The sequence below is a fragment of the Equus quagga genome, chromosome 19 (genome assembly GCF_021613505.1).
Source record: "Equus quagga isolate Etosha38 chromosome 19, UCLA_HA_Equagga_1.0, whole genome shotgun sequence".
NCBI lineage: Eukaryota > Metazoa > Chordata > Mammalia > Perissodactyla > Equidae > Equus > Equus quagga.
The window spans coordinates 12977162-12997122 of record NC_060285.1 but is presented as its reverse complement, the minus strand read 5'-3'; the positions used below and the strand labels follow the sequence as shown (position 1 = coordinate 12997122).

The window sequence follows — 19961 nt, the reverse complement described above, 5'->3', positions numbered from 1 at the left end:
CCAGTGCTCCCAGGTCTGAGGAGATGCGCGACCTCTGGCTCTGTTGCTGGGAAAACAGCATGGGGCCCGGATGGCTCCGCAGCCTGGGTGGCCAGTTCCAGCTCAGGACGGCCCCTGTTCAGAGCAACCCCAAGCTCAGGAGGCCGGGACGCCAGGGCTGAAAGGCACCTGTGATCCCAGCTCAGGGGCTGACCAGCCTCTCCTTCCTGCTCGTGGGGCCCAGGGGACGTCAGTCGGCCGCCAACCCCTGCAGAGCCAAGACTGGCTGGGTGGGCCACACCTTCTACAAAGCAACAGCCCCCAGTGTGGCCTCAGGGAGGGCAGGGGAGAGGACCTGGGGAAGTCTGAGCATGTCAATATGGAAAACCCACATGGCCCCTGCTCCCAGCTGGCACGCACACGGAGAGCCACGGCCTCAGCCCACAACTGCACTGTCGGCTCCTTCCCACAGACGTGGAGTCTAGACCCGGCTCTGCCATTGCGTAGCTGTGTGACCCAGGGCAGGTCACGAACCCTCATGAGGTCTCAGTTTCCTCATCTGCAAAGTGGGAGAATCAAGACCACAATCCTGTCTCTCCCATCACTGGGGCCAGAGGCGTCTCAGAGTTTCCAATTCTTTGGATTTTTGGAAAGGTGCAGATATTATATATTAGGTAACATCCCCAGCAGCCCTCCTCAGTCACATGCTATTCATATTTCTGCAGTGAAACTGCGAATATTCAAATCCAGTGGGACACCCAAAACCTGCAAACCTGTACCAGTTCAGAACGGGTTCCACCACCAAAAGAATTATGGGAAAACGCTTCTGTTTCTGGAGCGCTTAGCATTTCCGAATCACAGGTAAGAGGTTTTAGACCTTTTACTATCGTCCACCTCATAGGCTGGGAGAGTGACTCGAGGACAATGTTGCAGCCACCGCTGATGCATTGGCTGGATGCGCGGGCCCCACCCCGGGCGCTGCGTCCCTCGCTCATAGACAGCTCTGTGCCCCAGGAGCTGATCTAACACCCATTTCACAGATGAGGACCCGAGGCCAAGGGCAGCCGAGGAACCGGCTCCCGGTGACACTGCTCCAAGGGGTCTGCTCAGCTTTGGAGTCCTCGCGTGAGGGAGGCACCCTCGCCCTGCCCGTGACACAGGCAGGAAAGGAGAAGTGGGCCTTTGGCCTCTCATTCAGCTCCCTCACCTCACTGAACGTTTCTTAGTAAAAGAAGCAAAAAGGAAAGTAAAAGTGAAAGCCATTCCTCAATAAGCTCCTGACTTCCCAGAAACGTGGTGATGGGCTCTGGCATTTTGTGTCTGCAGCAGCTGCCCAGACCCGGTTTTGTCTTCCCTGCTGGGAAGAAGCCAGAAGCTCCTCGGTCTCTTCCCCGGGAAGCAAACCCGGCTGCAGATCCACCCTGCGGGCTTGTCCTCCTGCAGCCCGACGCTCACAGCCCTGGACGGACCGGAGGCCCCCCGGTGAGGTGAGACCAGAAGGGGGAGTCCTCCTGTCCCTCGGGACCGAGGCCCCAGGGTGGCTTCCTTGAGATGGGGTGGAGGGCAGGGAGGGGAGGGAGGGCTGCCTCGGGGCCCCCGCAGGACAAGGTGCCCAAGGGGCTGGCTACGGGCACTTGGTTTAGGACAAAGAGCTGCTGTCAGAGCCATTGGGGTTCAAAGCCCCGTCCAGCCAGGTCGCAACTCTGAGCCAGGACAGGGCAGGGGCTCCACTTCTTTACGTGACGAGTCAGGGTGGGAACCTCTCCCTCACAGGCTGGGTGATGTGGAAATGAAGACATGGTGAAGAGTGTGACATGACCAACAAGTTGCATCTTCCCTTCCGTTGGCTGGGACCCCCAGGGCCCTAGGTGGAGACGGCCTGGCCCCCAGAGTGTGGGAGACCTTGTGGTGACAGGAGTTTCCCTAGAAGGTCTCTGTAGGAGTGCTTTAGGGGTGTCACGTTTCCGGAAAAAGGACGTTGGGGGAGCTGTGTTGAAACTGCCAGCCCATCGCACAGGGCTTCCTGGATGCCGGGCCGGGGAGGGGAGGGGAGTGAAGACCAGTGGGAACGGCTCAAAGCTGTGCTTTCAGAGGGAGCTCCCTTTTCTTGCTTCGACTGGAGGGTTGTGGGTGTTGGTTTGCAGGGGCCGTTGGGGCCACGATAGAACAAAGAAAGACGGCCATAAATAGAAGCTCTCAAATGAGATACAGTCTCTGATCCTCTCCCATCAATTCTGTCCTTTCCCAACACAAAGGTCCCGTCACACCCAGCGGGAGAAGGTCAGTAGGGAGTGGATGGGACCGGATCCAACCAAAGGGCTCCCTGCTGTCACCTTTGCGCTTCGTCTGATGGGACTAATAGGAAAAACGGAGGAGGCATCACTGGGTGCTGACAAAGATGGGGCCGCAGACCAGGGTTCTCAACGTCAGTACTGCTGACACTTGGCACGGGCTCATTCCTTGTTTGGGGCTGTCCTGGGCATGATGGGTGCTGAGCAGCATCGGCGGCCTGCACCTGCTAGACGCCAGCAGGAGGGATCCCCACCCACTAAAATGCCACAGACATTACCAATCTGCCCTGGGGAGCTCTAGCCCCATATCCAGATCTATTGCTCTGGACTCACATTGTAAGCCTAGCTGGAATCAGTCTGGGCTCTCCGGCTTACCAGTTGCACAAGACGGGCCTCCCTGCGCCTCAGTTTGCTCATCTGTAAAATGGGATCATATTAGCCTCTATCTCCCGGGGTCGTTGAGAGGATTAAAAGTGTATAAAACAAGTAGATGCATGTCTGGCACAAGTAAGAACAAAAAGGTTGCCTCGTATTACAGACCATGAGCACCCTGAGCCAAACCCCCAAAACCTAGCTTTATAGATCAGAGAGGAGAAAACATTTTTTTCTTCTTTTGGTTTTTGAGGAAGGCTAGCCCTGAGCTAACAACCACCAGCAATCATCCTCTTTTTGCTGAGGAAGATTGGCCCTGAGTGAACGTCTGTGCCCATCTTCCTCTACTGAGTATGTGGGATGCTGCCACGGCATGGCTGTATAAGGGGTGCAGACCTCAGCAACCGGGATCCAAACTGGTGAACCCCGGGCCCCCAAAGCAGAGCACAGGAACTTAACCACTGTGCCACTGGGGCAGCCCCGAGGAGAGAACGTTTCTTATCTTCGATATCTTAATTCTACCTCAAAGACCATCCCAAAGAAATAACCAAGCATGTGGACTGATGCGGGGTCGGTGAGCCGAGGAGTCGAAAGAAAGATTTCTTAGACTCTTAAGATCTGGCAGTAGTGCTCTTTTATTTAGAGAGTAGAATAGCATGGGGACAGGACCCATGGGCAGTCAGAGTTTCTGCTGCTGCTGCTGCCGCTGCTTCTGCTGCCCCCGCTGGCATGGGGACAGGGCCCATGGGTAGGCAGGGCCGCTGCTGCTGCCCCTGCTGGCATGGGGACAGGGCCCATGGGCAGGCAGAGCTGGTGCGTGGGGACAGGACCCATGGGCAGGCAGAGCTCCTGCTGCTGCCCTGAGTTGAGGGTTAGGGCTAAATTTAAGGCATAGGTATATGATTCATCTCTTTACAAGACAAAGGAAAGAACATGAAAAAAAAGTTAAAATGGTATCAGTGCAGGTGGGATCTGGTCATTGGGTGATCCCATGACTTTTAGACAAGAATCAAATCAGATTAAGTAAAGGTTAGAAAGGTTAGACGCCACCACCCTAAACCAGTTACATGAGATTGCCAGACAGCAACCAACTTAAGTTCTTGCCTTCCCCATTAAGAGTTTCTAGGGATAAGATCATCTCTCCTCTTCTTCCTGGTACAGAGAGGGAGGCACCTTTTACAGATAGAGATTTACCTTACAAATGTAAATGTGTCCCAACAAGGGCAAGTTCCATTCACCAGAGCCGCCTTCCCTGTCCCAGTTTATCAAAAGCAATCAGCCCAAAACAATCCTCATGCCAAAGAGACATATCCTGGGGTGGCCAATTTTGGGTCCCTACAAGGTCACCCCCGCCTTCCTTCACAAACGCAAATGTCTCTCAGAAGGGCAAGCAAAATTCCAGTCCTCAGAGCCTGCTTCTCATCTGTAGTTTTAAAAGTAACCAGCCTAAAATCCTCATCATGGAACAACATTTACAGAAGGATCAAAAATTATTTATAAAACCAAAATTATTTATTTAAACCAAACAAAACCAAAAATTGAAACTGAAAACAACTCAAAGATTCAACAGTTGGGGAGTTATTAAAATATGGAATCATACATCCATATACTGAAATGTTACACAGCCTTTAAACATCCTGTTTGAAACTACTGACCAAGATAGGGAACCTGTGATATTATGTTATGTGACAACAATTCACACCAAACTCTATGAGCAACATGAGTCTGAAAATTTTCTTATTTTTCGCTTGTAAATAAAATGTCCACAGTGGTTATTTTTGTGTGGTGATGATGAGGATTACTTTGGGCTGGTTACTTTTAAAAACGGCAGACAGGAGAGAAACTCTGAAAAGTAGAATTTACTTTCCCTTTGTTAAGAGACATTTACACTGTAAAGGAAATCTCCATCTGTAAAGATGTCTCCCTCTCTGCACCAGGAAGAAGGGGGATGATCTTATCTCTAGAAACTCTCATCAATGAGGAAGGCAAGGACTCAAATCTGCATAATAATCTTACTCTTGTTTACTATACTTGTCTGGTAACCTCATGTAACTGACTCCTGTCCGCGTGTATATGTACCATATCTTCTTTATCCAATCATCAGTTGATGGGCACTTAGGTTGCTTCCATGTCTTGGCTATTGTAAACAGTGCTGCAATGAACATAGAGGTGCGTGGGACTTTTGGAATTGCTGACTTCAAGCTCTCAGGATAGATACCCAGTAGTGGGATGGCTGGGTCGTATGGTAGTTCTATTTTTAATTTTTTGAGGAATCTCCATACTGTTTTCCATAGTGGCTGCACCAGTTTGCATTCCCACCAGCAGTGTATGAGGGTTCCTTTTTCTCCACAACCTCTCCAACATTTGTTACTATAGTTTTAGATATTTTTGTCATTCTAATGGGTGGAATGTGATATCTTAGTGTAGTTTTGATTTGCATTTCCCTGATGATCAGCGATGACGAGCATCTTTTCATGTGCCTATTGGTCATCCGTATATCTTCTTTGGAGAAATGTCTGTTCATGTCTCCAGCCCATTTTTTGATGGGGTTGTTTGATTTTTTTTGTTGTTGAGTTGTGTGAGTTCTTTATATATTATGGATATTAAGCCTTTGTCAGATATATGACTTGCAAATATTTTTTCCCAGTTAGTGGGTTGTTTTTTTGTTTCACTCCTGTTTTCATTTGCCTTGAAGAAGATCTTTAGTCTGATGAAGTCCCATTTGTTTATTCTTTCTCTTGTTTCCCTTCTCTGGGAAGACATGGTGTCCGAAAAGATCCGTTTAATACTGATGTCAAAGAGTGTACTGCCTATGTTTTCTTCTAGAAGCCTTATGCTTTCAGGTCTCAGCTTTAGGTCTTTGATCCATTTTGAGTTTATTTTGGTGAATGGTCAGAAAGAATGGTCAACTTTTATTCTTTTACATGTGGCTTTCCAGTTTTCCCAGCACCATTTGTTGAAAAGACTTTCTTTTCTCCATTGTATGCCTTCAGCTCCTTTGTTGAAGATAAGCTGTCCATAGATGTGTGGTTTTATTTCTGGGCTTTCAATTCTGTTCCATTGATCTGTGCACCTGTTTTTTCTTTTGTTTTCTTTTTTGTTTTAAGATTTTATTTTTTTCCTTTTTCTCCCCAAAGCCCCCCAGTACATAGCTGTATACTCTTCGTTGTGGATCCCTCTAGTTGTGGCATGTGGGATGCTGCCTCAGTGTGGTTTGATGAGCAGTGCCATGTCTGCGACCAGGATTCGAACCAATGAAACACTGGGCTGCCTGCAGCAGAGCGCGCCAACTTAACCACTCGGCCACGGGGCCAGCCCCTGTGCACCTGTTTTTGTACCAGTACCATGCTGTTTTGATTACTGTAGCTTTGTAGTATGTTTTGAAGTCAGGGATTGTGATGCCTCCCATTTTGTTCTTTTTTCTCAGGATTGCTTTAGCAATTCAGGGTCTTTTGTTGACCCATATGAATTTTAGGATTCTTTGTTCTAATTCTGTAAAGAATGTCATTGGGATTCTTATTGGGATAGCATTGAATCTGTAAATTGCTTTAGGTAGAACGGACATTTTAACTATGTTTATTCTTCCAATCCATGTACATGCAATGTCTTTCCATCTCCTTATGTCATCATCCAATTCTCTCAGAAAGGCCTTGTAATTTTCATTGTATAGGTCTTTCACTTAGTTAAATTCACCCCGAGGTATTTTATTCTTTTTGTTGCTATTGTGAATGGTATTGTGTTCTTGAGTTCTTTTTCTGTTAGTTCATTATTAGAACATAGAAATGCTACTGATTTATGCAAACTAATTTTATACCCTGCAACTTTGCTGTAGTTATTGATTACTTCTAAGAGTTTTCCAATGGATTCTTTGGCGTTTTCTATGTATAAGATCATGTCATCTGCAAACAGCGAGAGTTTCACTTCTTCCCTCCCTATTTGGATTCTTCTTATTCCTTTTTCTTGCCTGATTGCTCTGGCCAGGACCTCCAGTACCATGTTAAATAAGAGTGGTGATAGAGGGCATCTTTGTCTTGTTCCTGTTTTCAGGGGGATGGCGCTCAGTTTTTGCCCATTGAGTATGATGTTGGCTATGGGTTTGTCGTATATGGCCTTTATTATGTTGAGGTAGTTTCCTTCTATGCCCATTTTGTTCAGAGTTTTTATTATAAATGACTGTTGAATCTTGTCAAATGCTTTCTCTGCATCTATTGAGATGATCATGTGGTTTTTATTCCTCAGTTTGTTGATGTGGTGTATCATATTGATTGATTTGCAGATGTTGAACCATCCCTGTGTCCCTGGTATGAATGCCACTTGATCATGATGTATGATCCTTTTGATGAATTGCTGAGTTCTGGTTGCCAAAATTTTGTTTAGAATTTTTCTATCTATGTTCATCAGCGATATTGGCCTGTAGTTCTCTTTTTTCGTGGTGTCCTTGTCAGGCTTTGGTATCAGTGTGATGTTGGCCTCATAGAATGTGTTAGGAAGTGTTCCATCCTCCCTAAGTTTTTGGAATAGCTTGAAAAGGATAGGTATTAAATCCTCTCTGAAAGTTTGGTAGAATTCCCCAGGAAAGCCATCTGGTCCTGGGGTTTTATTCTTTGGGATGTTTTTGATTACTGTTTCAACCTTTTTCCTTGTGATTGGTCTGTTCAAATTGTTTGCTTCTTCTTGAGTGAGCTTTGGGAGATTGTAGGAGTCCAAGAATTTATCCATTTCCTCTAGGTTATCCATTTTGCTGGCATATAGTTTTTCATAGTATTCTCTTATAATCCCTTGTATTTCTGTGGAGTCTGTTGTTATTTCTCCTCTTTCATTTCTGATTTTGTTTATTTGAGCTTTCTCCCTTTGTTTCTTTGTAAGTCTGGCTAGGGGTTTGTCAATTTTATTTATCTTCTCAAAGAACCAGCTCTTTGTTTCATTGATTCTTCTACCGACTTTTTCGTTTCAATAGCATTTATTTCTGCTCTGATCTTTATTATTTCTCTCCTTCTGCTGACTTTGGGCTTTGTTTGTTCTTCCTTCTCTAATTTGGTTAGGTGTAGTTTAAGATTGCTTATTTGGGATTTTTCTTGTTTGTTAAGATGTGTCTGTATTGTGATGAATTTTCCTCTTAATACAGCTTTTGCTGTATCCCATATGAGTTGGTATGGCATGTTATCCTTTTCATTTGTCTCCAGGTATTTTTTTTATTTCTTCTTTAATTTCTTCAATGACCCATTGCTTGTTCAGTAGTGTGTTGTTTAGTCTCCACATCCTTGTGCCTTTCTCAGCTTTTTTCTTGTAATTAATTTCTAGCCTTATAGCATTATGATCGGAGAAGATGCTTGTTATTATTTCAATTTTTTTAAATTTGTAGAGGCCTGCCTTGTTTCCCAACATATGGTCTATCCTTGAGAATGTTCCACGTGCACTTGAGAAGAATGTGTATTCTGCTGTTTTTGGATGAAGCGTTCTATATATGTCTATTAAGTCCAATTATTTTAGTTTTTTGTTTAGCTCCACTATTTCCTTGTTGATTTTCTGTCTGGATGATCTGTCCATTGATGTGAGTGGGGTGTTGAGGTCCCCTACTATTATTGTGTTGTTTTTAACATCTTCCTTTAGGTCTGTTAATAGTTGCTTTATGAACTTTGGTGCTCCTGTGTTGGGTGCATAGATATTTATAAGCATTATTTCTTCTTGATGAAGTGTCCCTTTGATCCTTATATATTGTCCCTCTGTGTCTCTCTTTACCTGCCTTATTTTGAAATCCGTTTTTGTCTGATATAAGTACTGCAACACCTGCTTTCTTTTGCTTGCTATTAGCTTGAAGTATTGTCCTCCACCCCTTCACTCTGAGCTGTGTTTGTCTTTGGGACTGAGGTGTGTTTCCTGGAGGCAACAAATTGTTGGATCTTGTTCTTTAATCCATTTTGCCACTCTGTGTGTTTTTATTGGAGAGTTCAATCTGTTTACATTGAGGGTGATTATTGATACATGTGGGTTTAAAACTGTCATTCTGTTGCTCATTATCTGTTTTTCCTGTGTTACGTTTGTTTCTCGTCCTGTGTGTTTTAGCCTACCCATTGACTTCTGCAATTTCTTATGCTGGGTTTCTTAGATTTTTCCTTATTTATGTTTTGTGGCTCTGTTCTGTTTTTTAGTTTAGTGGCTACCCTGAAATTTGTATTTAGAGTCTCGTGTATAATATAGTCTATTCTCTGGTGGTCTCTTACTTACTTGGCCTAGACTGATTTAGTCCCTTTGCTCTTCCCCTCCTAAATTATTATTTTCATCTCTTATTCCAACTCATATTATGAGTTTGTAGTTAGAGTGATAAGATCGTCTTTGCTTTGGTGGTTTCCTTACCTTTATCCTAATGCTATGGTTGAATATTTGCCATCCTATTCTGGTTCTATCTATCTGTCTCCCTACTCTGTGGTTTGTGACCCCTTTCTCCCTTTTTCTCTTTTTTCAGGTATGAGAGCCTTCTTGAGGATTTCTTGTAGTGGAGGACTTTTGGTTACAAATTCCCTTAACTTTTGTTTGTCTGGAAAAGATTTAATTTCTCCCTCATATCTGAAGGATATTTTTGCTGGATAGAGTATTCTTGGCTGAAGGTTTTTATCTTTTAAAGTTTTGAATATGTCACTCCATTCTCTCCTAGCTGGTAAGGTTTCTGTAGAGAAATCTGCTGAAAGTCTGATAGGAGTTCCTTTGCAGGTTGTTTTCTTCTGTCTTGTTGCCCTGAGTATTCTTTCTTTGTCTTTCATTTTTGCCATTTTTACTACTACATGCCTTACAGTAGGTCTTTTTATATTGACAAATCTAGAAGAGCTGAAAGCTTCCTCCACACACATTTCTCCCTCAATCCCTAGATTTGGGAAGTTTTTTTCTATAATTTCATTAAGCACACTTTCTGCTCCATTTTCCTTTTCCATGTTCTCAGGAATTCCAATGATTCTTAAATTCATTCTCATCATTGAATCCACTATTTCTCTGATATTTTCCTCATTCTTTTTAATCCTTAGTTCTCTTTCTTCCTCTCTCTGGAGCCGTTCAGCCTGTCTATCTTCGATTCTGCTAGTTTGCTCCTCTATGGTGTCTACCTGGGCATTCAGGGAATCCATATTCTGTTTTACCTGGTCCATTGTATTTTTCATCTCTAGTATTTCTGTTTGATTCTTCTTTATAATTTCAATGTCTTTTGTGAAGTAACTCCAGAACTCGTTGACTTATTTCTCTATCTTTCCCTCTACCTCATTGAGTTTTTTTGATGACAGCTACTCTAAATTCATTTTCACTTAGTTTACCTATTTCCAAGTCCTCAGGACTTAATTCTGTGATTTTATTGTTCTCCTTCTGGTCTGGAGCTTTTATAAATTGCTGGATGGTAGAGGAGCGGTTTTTGCACATGATGGTAGTATTTGGTTGCAGTTACAGCCTGTCGCCACTAGATGGGGGTTGAGAGCCATGCGTTCTGAGCTCTCTGCCTTCGGACAAGATGGCGGCGCCCAGAGCCGGTTGGGGAGGAGGGGCACTTTCTCTCGCATGCAGATCTGGATTCCGATCTCAGCTCTCGATCTCTGGTCTCCCAGGGCCCTAGCTTGATGGGGTCCCCGTGCCCGGAAGCCTTCCCCCGTCAGCAGGTTTCCGCTGCACCTGCTGCGGGAGTCCTAGATGATCCCACGGTCATGCGGCCCCTCCCCTGCTGCTGCCTGCACCCGCGGCATCGATCCCAGACTCTAGGGGAGGGAGCAAAGTTCTCTCCTACCCCGTTCCAGCTCCTCTGAGGCCGGCTGCAACCTCTCCGTCCTCCGTGGTCTTGTTTCTGTAGTTTTCTGACAGTCTGGCATTAGGATTATTGGCTGAAATTCCGTTTTTCCAATCCTTTGTTGTAGTTTGGAGGGGAGAGAGTCCCGGGTCAGCTCACCCTGCCATTTTGCCGAGGCTTTCCCTTTGAATAGAGGATTTTTATCCTGTTTGCAACTTGGGAAAATACAGAAAATACTGTTCTTTAACATTTATTGCGGTGGACATTTTACTAACTATTTCACAGATAAGGAAAGGGAAACTTTGAGCCATGAGATAATTTTCTTGAAATCACAAAGTGGTGACAGAGGGGGCTTTGAATCCACTTTACCATATGGTGCTAGGCTAATTATGGGGTCTGTTTTCTCCTCCAAAAAGGTAATACAGCATCTCTTCCCAGCTGGCCACCTGTCACTCTTTAAATCTTGCAACAACAGAGACATCACAGATCTGCCAAGGTGAGCTTTCCTCCACCCCAGCCATTCTCATTGGAGGGTAAAGCAGGATCCAGTGAGGTCTTTGTAAGAGAAAGATGGAAGGCAGAATGACCCAGAACATTCCAGGATACCCAGAGATGTGGCAGTCCTACTCAAACATTTTGTTACCAGACCAAATGTGGGTCCCTTCTTGGGAGTTCAGTCAAACTGCACCAGAAGTCATTGTTTCACAAAGTAGAATTTTTATTTGCAGCATGCAGCAAACAAAATGCAGACCATAGGGAAAATTTTCACAAAGCTCTGGCACCCTGAGCACAGGGAGGTGGGTATCTTTATTTGGGGGGGGGGGCATGAATATTCAAAGGGGAGGTTTCATCATTACATGCAGAGGCGGGCATAAGCTTGCTCATGTGTGGTTAGAAATCATGCTTCTACATACATCGAACGACCTAAAACTGGCTGCTTCGCCCATCCCAGAGAAGGGGGACCTACGACGTGAACAACGTCACTTCAGGAGAACTCAGTGCCTGTCTGTGCAGGCGCCAGTCTTGTGGTTGTCATCTGGGCTGGTCTGGGCTGTTTTGGAGCAACTGGGTCCAGGGTGGCTGTTACTTGGAGCTTCTTCCTGGAACAGAACTGAAAACCGCAGGAGCTCAAGGCCCCAAGGTGTGAGATAAAGGAACAGCTGCACCTTTCCACAAGAGAATTAGTCAAACACAAAGGGGTAGCATTTAGGCAGGACCAGAGAAGCGGGTTAGGGTCCATGTCTGGGGACAGTTTCGCTTGATTCCACCACGTCATTCTCAGTTCTCCTGGTCCTTCTCCATCTCTTGCTGCCTTCACCTCTTCTTCCTGGGCTTAACTGTCAGACTGCTCCAGCGCTCTCTCTTGGACCGCCCTTGGCCTCTAGGATCACTCTCTCCCTAGGGCGATCCCGTTTTAATGGCTTTAGCTACTTTCTGCACTGATGGTTCCCAAATCTGATCTCCCAGCCAGAACAAGGCTCATGTGTCCCCTGCTTCCTCAATGTCACTTGAAAGTCTGACGGGGTCTCAAACTGAACCTGCCCCAAACTGAACTCTCTTAGCCACCCAGAAAACCCTCGACCCTTTCCATCTCAGGAAAGAGAAGCTTTGTGTTGTAACAGACAGTCAGGCCCCACACCGGCCTCATCCTGAGGTCATCCTTGACTCTGCCCTCTCACCTCCCACATCCGCTGATCCATCCTGCGGATTCCTGCACATCCGGTCCCTCTCATCACCCTGGCCAGCCAGGTCCAGGCGGCCATGGCCTCTTGCTCCAACCACGGCAACAACTTCCTGACTGGTCCCCCTGCTTCCTCTCATGCAAACCTGGAGTCTGTTTTCCAGCCTGAGCCATCATTTAACACATAAGTTAATCAGGGCCCCTGCTAGCCCCCATGCTGCCTTAGGGCTTACTAGGAAAAGCCCAGCCACCCCAACCGCCAAGGGGACATAGCCCTCTGGGCACATGGCTCTACGAATGGCTGGCAGCTGTGTGCAGCCGATCAATAAGGCGCCATTTCTCCAGATGGACACAGCACCTCCCCCTGCCCTCGCCGCAGGTCTCTCCACTCGGCGAGTGGATTCTGGGATGGATTCCAGACCCCACCTGTCTGCTCAGTCAGAGCCTTTGCAGTTCTCGTAATATTAATAGGTCCCCGGGAATATAATTTATACAAAGGGGCCTCATAAATTGTTGGCTTGTTCTGTGAAGGTGGTCTTTTAGTCACTATAATCAATTGGTTCCTGATAGCCGATGCATGGAAACAAACCAAACATTTCAATCAGCAGAAGAACAGACAAATAAATGGTAGTGTATTTCTATGGTCAAATAGTACACAGTTGTCACTTTTAAAACTGCTGATACCCACAACAACATGACTGAATCTCATAGACAGTACGTTGACTGAAAAAAGCCAAGCAAAGGACTTTATTTACATGAAGTTCAAGACCAGGCGAATTAACCAACGGTTACAGAAGTGAGAATAGTGGTCGCCTCTGGGGCGGGTGGGTCTCGCCCAGGCAGGGGTCGAGGAAACCTGCTCCATATCTCGATCTGGGCAGTGATCACTCGGGTGTGCATACAGGTGTCAAAATTTACTGAGCTGAGGACTTCATTTGTGTACTTATCTTCGAACGTAAGCGACAGCTCAGCATAAAATGTAAAAACAATAGTTTGCAAATATTTAGTACCTCAAAGTGTTTCGTTTTTCTTTTGATTCCGCATAATCTAAGGTCCCTCCACTTGGATCTCCTAAGGTTCGTGGCCCCTTCAGTGAGCTTGTTTTTCATGTTCCCAACCAGAAAATCATTTGACACCTCGGGACGCCTCTGATTCTCCCATGGACAAAAGGAGCGCGGATTTGGTGCCACAGAGGCTGCGGGACGAGCAGGCAGGGAAGGAATGCCAGGCTGGTGCTGGTTTGCAAGGGTAAGCCGGAGAGCTTTGTCCCCAGGGGGCAGACTACTTCTGGAGAAATGCTCTGTGCATCCTCGAGATACGAGGCTAGCGTGTTCCGATAGAATGAGTCATAAAGTGGGCCTGTCTGCCCGCTGGTTTTCAACATGCTTGTGAAGGTATGTTTTCCTAGGAAAAAAATATTCCACTGGTAACACAAATATTTTGAAGAGCAAGTCAAGATCCAGTGAGGTGCACGACATTGGCCAATAGGATTCTAAGGGCAGAAATTGCCCCACCCAGAGGCCTCACCTCTGTGAGGCCTGTGAAGCGGGAACTCAGTCTTTTTGCCTCACATGTCACCAAAAAGCCCTTTAGTGATGCTGCATTGATTAATTTAAACCCAATTATCTGTTAATCAGCAGATGTGGCATCACCAGCCTCCAGTACCATGTGGGCAATCAACAAACGCTCACCGCACGTCTGCTGGACCCCCAACCTTCCGCCCAGCACCTGGCCTCCTCTTTCTCCTCCTTTTCCCAGACCTCTCCCGCCGCCGCCTGTCACAAGTTCCTTATCTTGACTAGCATCTTCGCCTTTCCCCACGGCCTCTGCTCCGGGACCGCTCACAGTCTCTCTGAGCGAGGCTGCAAACGTCCCTCAGGACTAATCTGCCTTCTCCCTCTCTTTGGCCAAGGCTGCGTTTCTCCCCTTTGTCCCTCCAGACGCCCCTCTTCATGGACCCAGCAGCTCCCAACAAGGCTCTGGGCCTTTGCACGGTCGGGTCAGAGGTAACGGGGGTGTTAGGGAGATGCAGGGAGGGTTCAAAGTCAAGAGTGGCAAGAAGATCCAGAACCTCCCTGGGCCTGACTCAGGATTTGGCTCTCCCAGCTGGGAGCCTGAAGCAACATCTTTCTTTCACTCATCCACAGGGATGAGGACGACCTTCTTCTGAGTGAAGACATGGAGCAAAAAGATGCAGATCTCTCAGCTGACGAAAGGCGATTTTTGGAAGAGTTTCCCATCTTGAAAGAGAAGCTAGAGGAGGACATCAGAAAGTTCCGTGCCCGTGCGGACGACATCGAGAAAAAGCAGAAAATACTCACGGAGGCCAGCCTGGTGACCAACTCCGTCTCTGCTGTCTCAGGAGCCGTGAGCCTCCTGGGTTTAGCTCTCACTCCAGCAACGGGAGGAGGAAGCCTGGTGCTCCTGGGCTGTGTGGAGACTTTGGGGAGCATAGCTGGGGCCACCAACATCGTGACCAACTTGGCGAAAGAAGTCCAAAATGCCCAAGCTGAGGCCGGCAGCCCAGAGCCCACCGATGGCCAAAGGTCCCAGGAGACTGAGGGAAAAGGCAGACTCTATTATGTCATTACTGCCGGAAAGCTTGCCTATGCTGTCTATGCTAGTATAAACAACATCAAGGATGTTAAAGAGAAGATCCGTGCCTCTAAGACTGCCAGCGCCCACCCACTGCAGGCTGCTGGTGCCGAGGGTATCAAGACCACTAGCCAAGTCACGGTCGAAAGCGGCAGGAAGCTGCCAAAGGCCTTCGAGCGTATAAAGCTGCTGATGACCAGACATCCCCGCTTGCTAAATGGTACGATGACTGGCATCTCTCTCTACACCTGCGTGGCCGCCCTCCTGAAGGACTGGAAGGAGCTGAAGGAGGGAGCAAAATCCAAGTCTGCAGAAAAGCTGAAGGCCAAGGCTGGGGAGCTGGAAAAGGAGCTGCTGGACCTCTCCCAGCGCTATGAGAGGCTGCAGCAGAAGGTGAGGCTGCGCCGGCCATCTCGGGTGGGGCCCGAGGGAGTGGGGGCTTTAACCGGGGCCTACGGGCACCAAGGCTCACAGCAAGGGGGTAAGGAAGCCAGGGTGGGCAACGTTTGCTTGGATGTTCCTGAGGCCGTGGGGCATATGGTGGCCCTTGAGGTCCAAATGGGATCTAGTACGTCTTGGAGATACTGGCGCCTGACCTGGACAGACCTGGTCACGCCTTCCGTCTCTCCCTCGAGGTTTCTTGAGGTCCATGTGCTGGAAAGAGGCTCTTCTCCTTGTACAGGAGAGGACGCTGAGTCGGAGGGAGTATCACGGACTGAAACGTGCACCCCTAATGTGCATCTGTTGAAGCTCTAAGCCCCAGTGTGACTGTTGGGAGATGGGGTCTTTGGGAGGTAATTGGGGTGGAATGAGGTCGTAGGGGTGGGGCCCTTTCCTATGGGACTGGTGTCCTTGTAAGAGGAGGAGGAAGCACGAGAGGACTCTCTCTTTCTCTGCCTGCGCTGGCTCAGAGGAGAGACCTTGTGAGGACACAGCCAGAAGGTGACCCTCCACAAGCCGGGAGGAGAGTCTTCACCAGGAATCGGCCAGCCCCTTGATCTGGGACTGGCAGCCTCCAGACCTATGAGAAGAGACATTCCTGCCTTTGAAGCCGCCCAGCCTGTGGGATTCTCTGTAGCTGCCCTCTGATGGGGGTGTTTGTTTCTTTACAGAAACTCTTGCAAGAAAAAAGGCTTCTGAGCTCATCTTCAGAGGGAGCCGTGGGGACTCTGCCGCAGCCCTCAGGACGGGCGTCAGGAAGCTGGATCCAGAAGCGGGGAGAGGATGACGCGACTGAGCCCAGGGACCTTGGGGCAGAATAAAGGGGCAGGCAAGGGTGGCAGGGGAGATGCCTGGATACAGACCCACTGGGAGGTCCCTGTGGGTGCTGAGGGCACTGTCAGCTAGTGAGAGTTGGGGAGGTCAGTGTGTCCCCTCCCTTGCTCCTTCACTTGGATACGAACTCAGTCCCTCCACTTCTTCAGTCCCCCTTCACTCACTCGCACGCGCAGTCAGGCTGTGTCAAACACGTATGGATTCAGGCCGGGCTGGACCTGAAGTGCTGAGGAGACGACCCTGAGGAGGGTCGTGCTGTGCTCTCGCTTCTCCATCCACTCACCCTCAACTTCCTCTCTGCTCTCTTCTGCTCCCACCCAGGTTGGCACACAAAGGATGGCACTGGAACCTGCCCCACCAGATTCCATCCAGAAGGCGAGAGGCCCACAGCCCTCTGTTCTCCCCAGGACCCATGATCCTGGCGCGCCTCAGGACATCGGGCCTGCAGGAAGTCTCCTGACATTATAGAGACCGTTTCTTATGTTGCCAAATATTCTCTTGATTATATGTACAATCTTTTAATTAGACGTATATTAGTCATCGCTCTTTCTGTTTTAAGTGGCCAAAAGCAACTCTAACTGGCTGAGGCAAAGAAAGGAATTTATTGTCTCATGTGCTTAAGAAGCATAGAGGTGCAGTGGGCTTCAGGTGTGTCTGGATCCAGAGGATAAAAATGATGCCGTAGAGTGTCTGTGTTTCACGTCTCAGACAGGTTTCAGCCACATGCAGGCAAGATGGCCGGAGCATCCCCAGGAGTGCTCCCTCCCGCTGGGGGCTCCCAAGTGGAAAAGGGCCAAGGACCACTCTGATCGGTCAGGACTGGGTCACGTGTCTTTGCCTGCACCATTGCTGGGATGCGCTATGGGAATTATATGGTGTGTGACTGGAGACAGGAGCTTGAGGAAGAAAAAGCAACAAATGGTATGCTAGTTGCCCCTCCTCTTTCAGCAACATTTAGATGATTTCAAATTTCTTGTTACACATCGTGGGAAAATGAAGATCTGCGTGCCAAAAGCTTGTTGCATTATTGTTAGGATTGTTTTCTTACAATAGAGTCCCTGAACTGGGATACCTAAGATCAGAAAGGATGCTGTGAAGGGAAAGAAGGAGTTCCCCACCCGCCCCACATTACAATAGTGAAATATATCCTAGGAAATTTGGGGAAGATTTAAAAAGTAGAAGGGAGAGAGAACCTCTGTCAACATTTTGGACTATAGCCTGCCAGTCTTTATTTTATAAATCTTATGACCTAGGGGTTTTAAATAGTTGTAACCCCACGCCTAGGCCACTGTGTTTTCTGCATTTGTAGGACTCCTTTCCTTATTATAAGTTTTTCAGGAGCAAAAGGGAAGTAAATAGCTTTCTCCACATTCACTATTGTTCTTTTAGCGTATGAGTGTCCTTAAAGTTTGGAATAAACATTATCAATAAAAATACCTTGCATGAAATGGGTAGCCCCTAAGCTTGGAGCTTTGTTTGTTTTGTGGACTGTCTGGAAGATCAAAAAAGAAGGCGGCAGAAAATGGAGACGTGAAACTCATCCGCGACGCCTACTTGCCCATTTCTCAGTTTGGTGTTTTCAGCCATGAAATGAGCGTAACCTGAAGGAACTCCAGGACTCCGTCTGGGTGCGGATGGTCGTGCCCCACTCACAGAACGACATCTGGGAGAAAATGCCCTGGGCAGGAATTCTAAGCCTTGCCAAAGATCTTGAGCCAACATCAAAGGGGGCGGGAGAGGTTCATTCTTCCCTCTTTGCCCACTTCTCTCCTTCTAGACTCTTCCATGAAGGCAGAAGCGCCTGAATAGACTCTTCCTCTTGCCTCTCTCTCTGGCTTCCTGCCTCAGCCCGGGCAGCTCTCTGCTCCCTCCCTCCCTGCAACGCCTTCCGCCCCAGGCCACTCTCCCTGCCAGGGTCTGCTTCTCTGCAGTGGGATCTCCTCCACCTCCTGGAATGCTGCTGAGCAAATGCCGTCACCTCGTGATATCTCCCCGCTAGTCAGATCTTTGTGCTCCTCACCGCAAAGCCTGTTCACTATCTGTGCTGCTGGGGGCAGCCCAACCCCCACCCCGTCCTCCTTTCTCTTCCGGGTCGAGTGGGGTTCTTCACGGGTGCCCCTGAGGTGGTGCGGCCCCTCCACCACGATCAGTTGAGAGTTCTGAGAAACCTATCAGTTCTGAGATGTATACTCTGAGTCAGGTGCGGAAGATTCGCGCATTCACATGCCCCAATGAGAGTGGAGTCATCAGCCATCACCTTAAACGCCCCCTGAGACCACAACCAACACAAGTGCCAGGCTTTTCCAAAGTGTTGGGCCTTCCAAAGGGCCAGTGAATGTGTCCCACCCACGCTGAGGTTTGCGACAGCAGCAAACGGCTGGTCGACAGTCCTGCTCCTGACCGGCCCTCCCATAGTAGAAGAAAGGTGGGGACACAGTCAAAATCAAGCTGAACCCCAGGACAGCTGGGGAAAGGCGAGGGGTCCGATTAGGTTTGAGAAACTTCCCTTACCTGGGTCCATCAGCACCTGACTAGCTGTGGGTGGCCTCAGGACACCTTCGTGTATCATTCCAGCTTGTCCAGGTCCACCCTCACAGGCACGAGCTTCAGGCGGCCCTTGAGTTTGTGACGAAATGCAAGCTCTTGTCAGCCGTAAATCATACTCCCTTGGGTCTAAAATCTAAATTTCAACCAAAAGAAAACTAAAAGGCCATTGTGTTCTAGTCCATGCACAATGTTACATTTGAAGAAATAGCTGTCGAAGGGAAAGTATATTGGAAAGCAATTTGAACCGTTTCTTTCTCTCTCAAGAAGATGAAAGAGGTGAGGGTGGCGGGGGAGGGGGAGAAGGGAGAGACATTCCTAATTCGCAGTTTAATTCACCTGTGCGAAATCGCAGAGGAGAACGAGCCTTCCTGCCTCTGATGGACACCATCATGTCGACCAGCACAGTTCAGTACGGTAGCCGCTAGGCATGTGGCGCCTGAAACGTGGCAAGTCCAAACTGAGATGTGCTATCCACGTAAAATACACACTGGATTTTAAACACTTAGTTTGAAAAAAATACATAAAATATCTAATGAATAATTTTAATTGATCACATGTTGAAATGATAACATTTTGGACATATTGCATTAAATAAAATATATTATTAAAATCAATTTCACCTGTTTGTCTTAATGTTTTCAATGTAACTATAGAGAATGTATACTTACGTATGTGGCCGCATTATGGTCCTATTGGACAGCACTGATGTAGACAATAAAATTAAAAAGATGAAGATGCTTTGAATGATGAGTTGGGGTTTGTGGGGGCTAATAAATAGCACCTCTTTTCACCCACCCAAGTTCAGAAGCAGGGACGCAGCGGACCAGGAGTCAGGCAGGTGGAGATGCAAGCATCAGCTTGATTCAAGTTGTTGGAGGAGTGGCTTTGGGTTGGTTGATCAAATTGGCTTGGTAATACTTCACTCCTGAATTCGATGATCTTACCCCCTCTGCCACGTCCACTACTGGACAACCTCAGGCCAGCCCTGTAGAGCTTAGGAGCACAGCATACTGAGCCCTGTCAGAAGGCCAGCAGATCCCAAACCAATGCCGGTTCCTTTTGGCCAAGTTGCCTACCATGTAACTCGCTCATCCATCCTTAGAGTTGGTAAGCGAGAGGATGGAGAGAGGCCAGGAGTGTTAATTGGATGGACTCCCTCCACATGGAAACAGGGGTAGGGAATAGTGCTCCTTCCACTACTTCCTAACCTTCTTTTCATTAAGCATTGGATTTAACCATTAAGTCCACGGTCAGCAGGTGGCAATCAACCACCTAGCGGAACAGCCCCGCTCCCAGCTTCATCCAGCTGCTCCGGCAGCACCAATCACTTCCCACCCTCTGAATCGTCCCGAGTCTGCTGTCTGCTGCCAAGAGGTTTTGAAATGGGTCATACCAGAACATTGATTAACCCCAAGGTCTTGCTATAGCCAGCATTGAAAGTTTACTCTCTTCTCCCATAATT

At 47.8% G+C, this 19961-nt stretch overlaps 1 protein-coding gene across 2 annotated transcripts; it reads left to right on the top strand.

Annotated features, from left to right (window-relative positions):
• The first annotated feature begins 1279 nt into the window (after positions 1 to 1279).
• On the top strand, positions 1280 to 17384 carry APOL6 (apolipoprotein L6). Of its 2 annotated transcripts, XM_046646461.1 has the most exons (6): positions 1280 to 1466; positions 10818 to 10897; positions 13204 to 13330; positions 14230 to 15070; positions 15790 to 15947; positions 16274 to 17384. In XM_046646461.1, exons 3-5 carry the CDS (start codon positions 13242 to 13244, stop codon positions 15937 to 15939), a joined length of 1080 nt encoding a protein of 359 aa, XP_046502417.1. In that variant the 5' UTR covers positions 1280 to 1466; positions 10818 to 10897; positions 13204 to 13241; the 3' UTR covers positions 15940 to 15947; positions 16274 to 17384. The 2 variants fall into 2 exon arrangements, with proteins under 2 accessions (XP_046502417.1, XP_046502418.1); XM_046646462.1 differs by lacking the exon at positions 10818 to 10897.
• Positions 17385 to 19961: the final 2577 nt, after the last annotated feature.

What these genes read in the sequence shown, in the direction of transcription:
- APOL6 (XM_046646462.1), top strand. Translation starts at nt 13,242, where the DNA reads ATGGACAAAAGGAGCGCGGATTTGGTGCCACAGAGGCTGCGGGACGAG. An exon ending in GCTGGTGCTGGTTTGCAAGG is followed by an intron (nt 13,331 to 14,229) that starts GTAAGCCGGAGA and finishes ACTCATCCACAG; the next exon opens with GGATGAGGACGACCTTCTTC. An exon ending in ATGAGAGGCTGCAGCAGAAG is followed by an intron (nt 15,071 to 15,789) that starts GTGAGGCTGCGC and finishes GTTTCTTTACAG; the next exon opens with AAACTCTTGCAAGAAAAAAG.